At 40.7% G+C, this 12,432-nt stretch overlaps 1 protein-coding gene across 4 annotated transcripts in view; it reads right to left on the reverse strand.

Annotated features, from left to right (window-relative positions):
• The window catches only part of ZNF41 (zinc finger protein 41), a 59,252-nt gene that overhangs the window by 28,467 nt on the left and 18,353 nt on the right, over nt 1–12,432 (reverse strand). For all 4 annotated transcript variants that reach the window (XM_082610762.1, XM_082610765.1, XM_082610764.1 and 1 more), the window contains exon 2: nt 534–777. In XM_082610762.1, coding sequence (XP_082466888.1) covers nt 534–605 — 72 coding nt within the window. In that variant the 5' untranslated portion in view covers nt 606–777. The remainder of the gene's footprint in view (nt 1–533; nt 778–12,432) is intronic.

Below are 12,432 nucleotides of genomic sequence, written 5' to 3' on the forward strand. Positions count from 1 at the left end.
TGTGGTCACCCTACTACGCTGCCATTCTCTAAGTTCCAAAGAAAGGGATTTTTCTGCCCTAGATCAGGATAGAGGAGAAGTCAGCAAATCCCCAAGGATCAGGGGAAAGCAGGCTCTGGTAGGGATCAGCTGAGTGTGTGCAGAGCCAGTGAGGACTGAAGGGCCTGTGCTGGGCGTCAGGGGGTAGCGTCTCCCTGGCTGGGACCGGTCGTCACTCTCACCCAGACTTTGCTCGCAGACACCCTGCAGGGAGCTGCCTCCCCCTCCTCTAGGCTGTGGGGCCGACCCTCCCATCCCACCTTTCCTCCATCGGCTGCATCACATTTTCCACTGAAACAGGAAGGGCTCTGGATGTGGGACACCAGCCACGTGGTGCTCACGCAGCAGGAGGACGGTGACCTGTCTCAGGGACACCAAGTCCGGAATTTGCCCCTCCTGTGACACACTTGCCCCTGCCCTGAGTCCCTAGTGACAGGTCGGGGCCATCTCCTCACTGAATAAACTCCTGCCCCTTGAGCCCTGTCCCTCCTCACCTCACACACACTGCCATGTCCCTCTGCAGCCAGGGCTGGGGACCACTGGGGAGAGCTCCGGTTGGCTGGCATTGTCCCGCTGAGCCTCAGCCCTTAGGCTCTCCTGCTGACAACTCCACTCTTCCCAGTACCCTGAGGCCAGGCGGGTCCGCGGACTCAACCAGAGCTTCTGGGGCTGGAAGGAAGATCCTGCAGCCTTCACTACGGGGTCTGGCCCAGGGGCTCCGCAGAGACTCCAAGAAACCTGGAAAGACAGTGTCCACGTGGTCAGTCATTCAGCATTCACCCCATAAATGCTTCCTAGGGGCAACAAAGTACAGTTTACAGCACTGGATACTGTGGAAGAGAAAAGTTCAGTAACCAACACCAAGTATTAGCATACAATACGGAAAAAAACTCATGAGATTTGGTGTAAAACGAATGAGAGTTTGAATTCCAGCTCTTTTGCATTCTAGCTGGAATCTGGGGAAGCCACTTTAGTCTGAGTTTCTTCACCTTAAAACTGAGGATGGGGGCTTCCCTGGTGGTGCAGTGGTTGGGAGTCCGCCTGCCGATGCAGGGGACACGGGTTCGTGCCCTGGTCCGGGAGGATCCCACATGCTGCGGAGCGGCTGGGCCCGTGGGCCATGGCCGCTGAGCCTGCGTGTCCGGAGCCTGTGCTCCGCGGCAGGGGAGGCCACAGCAGTGAGAGGCCCGCGTACCGCAAAAAAAAAAAAAAAAAAAAAGAAACTGAGGATGAAAACACCCATCTCATAGGGCTGTTAGAGTTAAATGACATGATGCTTCAAAAGCACTCCTATTTGGCACCAGGAACACACTCCATTGATATTAAATATTGCTGTTATTATAAGGTGCAAGGAATGTTTTATTCGGTACCTCATTTAATTTTCACACTCATCCTATGAACTAGGTATTACTTTTGCTATTATTCCCATTTACCATCAGATAGAGCTGTTCATAAATATTAAGAAATTTGCCCCAGGATCTCTTAGATTAGGGGGAAGGATAGGGATTCAAACCCAGGTCTGCCTAGCTCCAAAGTACATTTTCTTAACTACTGTGCCATATGGTGTTCTATATGTGGAAGAATCACAGTAAACATTATTTCTGTTTCTTGCTGCCTTTAAAGTGCTCTGGCTGAAGGATGACATGTCACATGTGATAAACCAAGCGTCTGTATAATTCAGTGTACATTCTGGGCAACTTATAGAGCCCACCCACCATCTTCTGCCAAAGATAAAAACATAAACTCTTTGTACCCTCTCTCCCAATTCCCATCTGGCCCTGAAAGTCAGCATGTCTGCACAGGCTCCTAAATCGGTAACCTACACTGCTTGACAAAAACTGTGTCCCAAAGGGCGCCATCAACTGGTTTCCATAGGTTCCTCAAATAATCACCAACACAGGCAACACAACCTCAATAGAAAATCAACTATTAATCTGCTCAATGCCCCCTGGATCCAAACCTGACCTCCTATAGGACTCCATAACTCACAGCCCATATGTAGAGTCAATGACTCCCATAAACCCCACAAATATAGACCTTCTGGTCCATCACATACTAACTCACACAGTCCTGCAATTACCCAATCAATGACTCCTATAGGGCTCCTAAAACTGTCTCCCAAAGACTTAAAATCCCAGGCTTGCAATCAATCTTTCACCACCTCAGTGTCCCAATCAATAACTCTTATGGACTGACTGATGACTTCAGATACTTTAGATGACTTCAGACCTCCAACTCTTATAAAACCTCAAGAATTTCTACAGAGGTCTCAATCACTTACCAACATATGTCTCTGATTATGTTTCTTCAAGGATTTCCCAAGATTATCACTCACTGACCCAACATGAATGACATCTATAGGCCCTGGATTATCTAATCCTATTGGACTCTAACTCCGTGATGCCCCCCCCCACAGAAATCTTCCCAATCCTTTACTCCCAGAGGAACCAAATCAACCCCAAATCTGGTTTGGTATTGAATTTAAAGAATAAAAATAAAACTTAAAATGCTTCCAGGCAGAAACAACATGTTATTTACAATGGCACTAGATTTATTTGCAACAATAGGAGCCATATTAGAAGAAAACATCTACAAATTATTGAAAGGGACTGTAATCCAAGAATTTTAAACTCACTCTAGCTGAATACCATGCTTCCATTAGAGTAAAAGACAATTTTAGACATACAAGCACTTATAACATTATATGCCAATATTAGAATCTCAGGAGAATACTCAAGGGGATAGTCTAACCAATTGTAAATTCAATAGTAACAGAAACCTCAAAATTGGAGGAAAGTAATTTTGAGAAATGATTATTGCAACTGATATATAGTTATAACTGAGTAAAGAAAAATGTATGTAATTGGGCATCTGGAACAAATAAGATTATTACTATTAATAAATGGAAAAAATTTTAATACCCTGGGGGAATTTACTGAGTGAAATGAGGAGGAGGAAAATTATGCATCTCTTTTACTAGATCCAAATAATATTACAACATTATTTGGATTTAGAAATAGAGAAAATATAGACAATCACATTTGTAAGGAAGGTGAAGGCATCTACTAGCAGAAGTTGATAAAGATAAAACTCCAAACTATAATTCCAAAATAATAAGAAATTAGAGGGGAGTTAAGAGAAACATGACCAAACCAGCAAAAAAAAAAAAAAAAAAAAAAAGGAAAAGAGAAAGTGAGGAAATATCAACCACGTAAAATAAATAGTAAACATAAGATAATAGGAGGCATGAAATCAAATATATTAGAACTCAACTCAATTGAATGAGCTGAATTCTGATGTAAAAGATAAAGACTATGGGATTGGGTTAAAAAAATACAGTTGCCACACATCTAAAACAAAAAGACAAAGATGTGAAATGAAGCACTGGACAGAAGTATGCCATGTTATTTGCTACTCTTTCCATTATGGTCAGCATTAGTTATGCCTTGTTAGGAAATCGTTGCCTACCTCAGGGTCATAAAGATGTTTAATGTTTTCTTCTAAAAGTTTTACTGCTTTATCTTTCACATTTAGATCTACAGTCTTCCCAGGAATGATTTGGTGTATGGTATGTGTTAGGGTCAAGATTCATTTCTTCCATATTGGTATCAAGATGATCCAGTACCACTTGTTAAAAAGATTACCCTTTTTCCACGTCGCCTTGTGACCATATATGTGGGAGTCCATTCCCAAACTCTGTATTTCCATTGGTCTATTTATCTATTCTTGGACCAGTACTACAGTGTCTTAATTAATGTGCTTCATGTTAAGCTTTGATATTTGGTAGAGTAAAAGATTATTAAGTTGGATTGCATTAAAAGTAAGGACCTCTGTTCATGAGAAGACAAAATTAAGAGCATAAAGGCAAATCCCACAGTGGGAGAAGATAATTGCAATACCTGTATCTGACAAACAACTCATATCTCAAACATATTAAGAATTCCTAGAAATCAATAAGAACAGTAGAAGAAGAACACAAGGATCAGACACTTCACAAAGAAGATATCCGAATGGCAAATAAGCATAGGAAAAGATGCTCAAATTCATAAGTTAGCAAGAAAATATAAGCTACAGATACTCCTCCACATCCACCAGAAATGGCTTAGATGAAAAGGATTGAAAATAACCAAGAGCTGGCAAGGTTGTAGAGCAACTGAAACTCATAAATTGTTTTTTAGGAGCATAAAGTACTACAAACACTTTGGAAAACTGTTTGGTAGTATTTGTTAAAGCTGAATATATGCTTTATACCCTATGACTCAGCTATTCCATCGAAGCATTTACTCAAGAGAAATGTGAACATATGTTTACCAAAAGACAGGTACGATGATGGTCACAGTGGCTTTATTCAAAACTGAAAAGTATGCAAATGCCCATCAGCATTAGAATGGATAAACAACTTGTCCTTCATTAATACAAGGAATTAATACACAGCAACGAGAATCAACAACTGCTATACACAACATGCAGAAATCTCATCTCATGAACATTATATTAGCCAAAGAAGCCAGACCTGAAAGAGCAATGAATCAATACTATATGATTACATTTCTATAAATTTCAAAAACATGTAAAACTAATCCATATTGTTAAAAGTTAGGATATTGATACCCCTTGGAAGGAAGTTAGTGATTGGAAAGGAACACAGGAAGGCTTCTTGAGTGTTAGGAATGTTTTATTTCTTGATCTAGGTGGCTGGTTGTGCAGGTTTGTGCAGTCTGTTAAAATATCATCAAGCTAAACATGCATAATGTGTGCACTTTTCTGTATTATAATTCAATAAAGATTTTAAAAATATATAATACACCAGACAAATGCAAGAAAATGAAAGTAGGTCTAGAAATATTATTGAGGTGGAAATTAAGGTCCAAGGTGCTCAATAGATTAACAAAAAGGGGGTCTCTTTTAATATAAAATATACAATAAAGAAGTGATAACTTGCATAAACCTTTAGGGTCATTCAACATATACAAATAAAACCAGCACAAATGCATGGAACCATGTGAAGTCTTAAAAATCATAATTATGGGGACTTCCTCTTCTGGAGATGAAGTAGATATAATTTTATCTATTCTTCCTGCGAAATACAACTGAAAACTCTGGACATTATCTAGAAAACATAGGAAAACTCTGAAAGGTGGAATGAAGAAGGCAGACTGGCTAAGGATCCTGAGACCTAAAAAAATGACATGGCAAAAAAAAATGACATGGCAGTGAGTTCTCTGGGTTATCCCTTAGCCTCATATAGCCTAGACTAGGGGCTGAAGAAGCTACAACCCAGAAAGGCCAACGGGTACAGACAAAAACTGCCCCAAGAAAGCCTGCTCTCTCTAGTCAAAGGACCAGGAAAGGGGAAGTCTAGCAAGATAGAAAACTTTCAGACAATGATGGCTCTACTCAAGCCAAACACAGAAAACACTGCAGCCCCAGCCCCACGACTAACAGCAAGGCCAAGTGGATCCAAGCCTAGACTTCTACCCTTGTCAGACTGTAAGAAGGCACCCCTAGGCCCCAGGCCCCTGCCAGAGTGGTGTCAGAGAAAGCCTAATAGGGTGCTGTATCTTTCTTTCCTTGCTGGGAAATAACAGCTGCCTTCTCCTCCCCTACCTGTCGGTAACAGTGGATACCACAGGAAGCAGTGATGAGGTGCCTACCCCCTCCGAGCCAGGGTGGTAGCAGCAGAAGCTTAGTGAGGAGCTGGAACCCCCACCCTCACTGAACAATAACAAGGAGTCCCCTGGCAAAAAAAAAAAAAAAAAGAGGACAAGCGAGAACCTGGACTTCCACCCCACCTGTCAATAACAAATGTCACCTGTGATGTGACATTTCCCTTCACCAAACAGAGCTCTGTCAAAGAAAGCCTGATAAAACATAAGAGTCAAATAAATTCTAGAGCCTCATAATATAATACCCCAAATGTCCTGGACATACTAAAAAAAATCAAGTGTCATTAGAGAAATGCAAATCAAAACTACAATGAGGTATCACCTCACACCAGTCAGAATCGCCATCATCAAAAAGTCTACAAACAATAAATGCTGGAGAGAGTGTGGAGAAAAGGAACCCTCCTACACTGTTGGTGGGAATGTAAATTGGTACAGCTACTATGGAGAACAGTACGGAGGTTCCTTAAAAAACTAAAAATAGAACTACCATATGACCCAGCAAACCCACGACTGGGCATATACCCTGGGAAAACCATAATTCAAAAAGACACAGGCACCCCAATGTTCACTGCAGCACTATTTACAATAGCCAAGACATGGAAGCAACCTAAATGCCCATTGACAGATGAATCAATAAAAAAGATGTGGTACATATATACAATGGAATATTACTCAGCCATAAAAAGCAATGAAATAGTGTCATTTGCAACAACATGGATGGACCTAGACATTATCATACTAAGTAAGTCAGATGGAGAAAGACAAATAACATATGATATCACTTATATGTGGAATCTAAAAATTAATTCAAATGAAACTGTATACAAAACAGAAACAGACTCACAGACATAGAAAACACACTTATGGTTACGAAAGTGGAAAGGTGGGGGGGGAGGCATAAATTAGGAGGTTGGGATTAACATATACACACTACTATACATAAAATAGATAATCAACAAGGACCTACTGTATAGCACAGGGAACACTACTTAATACTCTGTAATAACCTATATGGGAAAAGAATCTGAAAAAGAGTAGGCATATGTAAATTATAACTGAATCACTTTGCTGTACAATTGAAATTAACACAATATTGTAAATCAACTATACTCCAATATAAAATAAAAAAAAATTTAAAAGAAAGAAAAACATCAAAGCTAAGAAAAGGGGAAGAATACATATGAGCTTCACTTGTGCTCAGGAAAAAAAATCAGATGTCATTCTAAGAACCAGGTAAATCTCAACTTGAATGAGAAAAGACAATGAGGATGGCGGAAGAGTAAGACGTGGAGATCACCTTCCTCCTCACAATTAGATCAGAAATACATCTACATGTGGAACAACTCCTTCAGAACACCTACTGAACGCTGGTAGAAGACCTCAGAACTCCCAAAAGGCAAGAAACTCCCCACGTACCTGGGTAGGGCAAAGGAAAAAGAAAAAAGAGAGACAAAAGAATAGTGACGGGACCTGCACCAGTGGGAGGGAGCCGTGAAGGAGGAAAGGTTTCCACACAGAAGGAAGCTCCTTGCGGGTGGAGACTGCAGGTGGTGGAGGGGGGGAGCTTTGGAGCCACGGAGGACAGCGCAGCAACAGGGGTGCGGAGGGCAAAGCAGAGAGATTCCCGCACAGAGGATAGGTGCCAACCAGCACTCACCGGCCCGAGAGGCTTGTCTGCTCACACGCCGGGGCGGGCAGGGGCTGGGAGCTGAGGCTCGGGCTTCTGAGGTCAGATCCCAGGGAGAGGACTGGGGTTGGCTGCGTGAACACAGTCTGAAGGGGGCTAGTGCACCACAGCTAGCCGTGAGGGAGTCCAGGGAAAAGTCTGGAGCTGCTGAAGAGGCAAGAGACTTTTTCTTGCCTCTTTGTTTCCTGGTGGACGAGGAGGGGATTCAGAGCGCTGCCTAAATGAGCTCCAGAGACGGGCGTGAGCTGTGGCTATCAGCGTGGACCCCAGAGACAGGCATGAGACGCTAAGGCCGCTGCGGCAGCCACCAAGAAGCCTGTGTGCAAGAACAGGTCACTGTCCACAGCTCCCCTCCCGGGAGCCTGTGCAGCCCGCCACTGCCAGGGTCCCGTGATCCAGGGACAACTTCCCCGGGAGAACACATGGCACGCCTCAGGCTGGTGGAACGTCACGTGGGCCTCTGCCACCGCAGGCTTGCCCCACCTCTGTACCCCTCCCTCCCCTCGGGTTGAGTGAGCCAGAGCCCCCGAATCAGCTGCTACTTTAACCCTGTCCTGTCTGAGCGAAGAAGACACCCTCAGGCGACCTACACGCAGAGGCGGGGCCAAATCCAAAGCTGAACCCCAGGAGCTGTGCAAACAAAGAAGAGAAAGGGAAGTCTCTCCCAGCAATCTCAGGAGCAGTGCATTAAATCACCACAATCAACTGGATGTACCCTGCATCTGTGGAATACCTGAATAGACAACGAATCATCCCAAACTGAGGAGGTGGACTTTGGGAGCAATGATATATATTTTTTTTTCTCTTTTTCTCTTTTTGTGGGTGTGTATGTGTATGCTTCTGTGTGTGATTTTGTCTGTATAGCTTTGCTTTTACCATTTGGCCTGGGTTCTATCTGTTTGGGTTTTTTTTTTTTTTAGTATACTTTTTAGTGCTTGTTATCATTGGTGGATTTGTTTTTTGGTTTGGTTGCTCTCTTCTTTCTTTCTTGTTTTAATTACTTAAAAATTTTTTAATAATTATTTTTTATTTTAATAACTTTATTTTATATTATTTTATTTCATTTTACTTTATTTTATTTTACCTTTTGCTTTCTTTCTTTCTTTTTTTCTCCCTTTTATTCTGAGCTGTGTGGATGACAGGCACTTGGTGCTCCAGCCAGGCATCAGGGCTGGGCCTCTGAGGTGGGAGAGCCAAGTTCAGGACATTGGTCCACCAGAGACCTCCCAGCTGCACGTAATATCAAATGGCGAATGCTCTCCCAGAGATCTCCACCTCAATGCTAAGACCCAGCTCCACTCAATGACCAGCAAGCTACAGTGCTGGACACCCTATACCAAACAACTAGCAAGACAGGACCACCCATTGGCAGAGAGGCTGCCTAAAATCATAATAAGGTCACAGACACCCCAAAACACACCACCAAATGTGGACCTGCCCACCAGAAAGACAAGATCTAGCCTCATCCACCAGAGCACAGGCACTAGTCCCCTCCAGCGGGAAGCTTACACAACGCACGGAACAAACCTTAGCCTCTGGGGGCAGAAACCAAAAACAACGGTAACTACGAACCTGCAGCCTGCGAAAAGGAGACTCCAAACACAGTGAGTTAAGCAAAATGAGAAGACAGAGAAACACACAGCAGATGAAGGAGCAAGGTAAAAACCCACCAGACGTAACAAATGAAGAGGAAATACGCAGTCTACCTGAAAAAGAATTCAGAATAATGATATTAAAGAAGATCCAGAATCTTGGAAATAGAATGGAGAAAATACAAGAAACGTTTAACAAGAACCTAGAAGAACTAAAGAGCAAACAGTGATGAACAATACAATAAATGAAATTTAAAATTCTCTAGAAGGGATCAATAGCTAACTGAGGCAGAACAATGAATAAGTGACCTGGAAGATAAAATAGTGGAAATAAACTACTACAGAGAAAGAAAAGAGAGAAAAAAGAAAAAAGAAGGAAAAGAATTGAGGACAGTCTCAGAGACCTCTGGGACAACATTAAACACACCAACATTCGAATTATAAGGGTCCCAGAAGAAGAATAGAAAAAGAAAGGGACTGATAAATTATTTGAAGAGATTATTGTTGAAAATTTCCCTAATATGGGAAAGGAAACAGTTAATCAAGTCCAGGAAGCACAGAGAGTCCCATACAGGATAAATCCAAGGAGAAACATGCCAAGACACATATTAATCAAACTATCAAAAATTAAATACAAAGAAAAATTAAAACCAGTAAGGGAAAAACAACAAATAACATGCAAGGGAATCCCCATAAGGTTAACAGCTGATCTTTCAGCAAAATCTCTGCAAGTCAGAAGGGAGTGGCAGGACATATTTAATGTGATGAAAAGGAAAAACCTACAACCAAGATTACTCTACTCAGCAAGGATCTCACTCAGATTTGATGGAGAAATTAAAAACTTTACAGACAAGCAAAAGCTAAGAGAATTCAGCACCACCAAACCAGCTTTACAACAAATGCTAAAGGAAATTCTCTAGGCAGGAAACACAAGAGAGGGAAAAGTCCTACAATAACAAACCCAAAACAATTAAGAAAATGGTAATAGGAATATACATATGGATAATTACCTTAAATGTAAATGGATAAATGCTCCAACCAAAAGACATAGACTGGCTGAATGGATACAAAAGCAAGATCCATATATATGCTGTCTACAAGAGACCCACTTCAGACCTAGGGACACATACAGACTGAAAATGAGGGGATGGAAAAAGATATTCCATGAAAATGGAAATCTAAAGAAAGCTGGGGTAACAATTCTCATATCAGAAAAAATAGACTTGAAAATAAAACTAGTACAAGAGACAAAGAAGGACACTACATAATAACCAGGGGATCAATCCAAGAAGAAGATATAACAATTGTAACTACTTATGCACCCAACATAGGAGCACCTCAATGCATAAGGCAAATACTAACAGCCATAGAAGGGGAAATCGACAGTAACTCAAACATAGTAGGGGACTTTAACACCCCACTTTCACCAATGGACAGATCATCCAAAATGAAAATAAATAAGGAAACACAAGCTTTAAATGATACATTAAACAAGATGGACTTAATTGATATTTATAGGACATTCCACGCAAAAACAACAGAATACACTTTCTTCTCAAGTGCTCATGGAAAATTCTCCAGGATAGATCATATCTTGGGGCACAAATCAAGCCTTGGTAAATTTAAGAAAATTGAAATCATATAAAGTAGATTTTCTGACCACAGCACTATGAGACTAGATATCAATTACAGAAAAAAATCTGTAAAAAATACAAACACTTGGAGACTAAAGAATACACTACTTAATAACCAAGAGATCACTGAAGAAATCAAAGAGGAAATTTAAAAATACCTAAAAACAAATGACAATGAAAACACGATGACCCAAAACCTAAGGGATGCAGCAAAAGCAGTTCTAAGAGGGAAGTTTATAGCAATACAATACTACCTTAAGAAACAAGAGATATCTCAAATAAGCAACCTAACTTTACACCTAAAGCAATTAGAGAAAGAAGAACAAAAAACCACTAAAGTTAGCAGAAGGCAAGAAATCATAAAGATCAGATCAGAAATAAATGAAAAAGAAATGAAGGAAACGATAGCAAAGATCAATAAAACTAAAAGCTGGTTCTTTGAGAAGATAAACAAAATTGATAAACCATTAGCCAAACTCATCAAGAAAAAAAGGGAGAAGACTCAAATCAATAGAATTAGAAGTGAAAAATGAGAAGTAACAACTGACACTGCAGAAATACAAAGGATCAGGAGAGATCACTACAAGCAACTATATGCCAATAAAATGGACAACCTGGAAGATATGGACAAATTCTCAGAAATGCACAACCTTCCAAGACTTAAGCAGGAAGAAATAGAAAATATGAACAGACCAATCACAAGCACTGATATTGAAACTGTGATTAACAATCTTCCAACCAACAAAAGCCCAGGACCAGATGGCTTCACAGGTGAATTCTATCAAACATTTAGAGAAGAGCTAACACCTAGCCTTCTCAAACTCTTCCAAAGTATAGCAGAGGGAGGAACACTCCCAAACTCATTCTATGAGGCCACCATCACCCTGATACCAAAACCAGACAAAGATGTCACAAAGAAAGAAAACTACAGGCCAATATCACTGATGAACATAGATGCAAAAATCCTCAACAAAATACTAGCAAACAGAATCCAACAGCACATTTAAAGGATCATACACCATGATCAAGTGGGGTTTATTCCAGGAATGCAAGGATTCTTCAATATACACATATCAACCAATGTGATACATCATATTAACAAACTGAAGGAGGAAAAACCATATGATCATCTCAATAGATGCAGAGAAAGCTTTCAACACAATTCAACACCCATTTATCATAAAAAACCTCCAGAAAGTAGGCATAGAGGGAACTTACCTCAACATAATAAAGGCCATATATGACAAACACACAGCCAACATTGTTCTCAATGGTGAGAAACTGAAACCATTACCACTAAGATCAGGAACAAGACAAAGTTGCCCACTCTCAACACTATTATTCAACATAGTTTTGGAAGTTTTACCCACAGCAACCAGAGAAGAAAAAGAAATAAAAGGAATCCAAACAGGAAAAGAAGAAGTAAAGCTGTCACTGTTTGCAGATGACATGATACTATACATAGAGAATCCTAAAGATGCTACCAGAAAACTACTAGAGCTAATCAATGAATTTGGGGAAGTAGCAGGATAAAAATTAATGCACAGAAATCTCTGGCATTCCTATACACTAATGATGAAAAATTTGAGAGTGAAATTAAGAAAACACTCCCATTTACCACTGCAACAAAAAGAATAAAATATCTAGGAATAAACCTACCTAAGGAGACAAAAGAAAATAATGAGACATTGATGAAAAGAAATAAAGACGATACAAAGAGATGGAGAGATATACCATGTTCTTGGATTGGAAGAATCAACATTGTGAAAATGACTATACTACCCAAAACAATCTACAGATTCAGTGCAATCCCT

Source organism: Mesoplodon mirus (genome assembly GCF_964341445.2).
Source record: "Mesoplodon mirus genome assembly, chromosome: X".
NCBI classification, from domain to species: Eukaryota; Metazoa; Chordata; class Mammalia; order Artiodactyla; family Ziphiidae; genus Mesoplodon; species Mesoplodon mirus.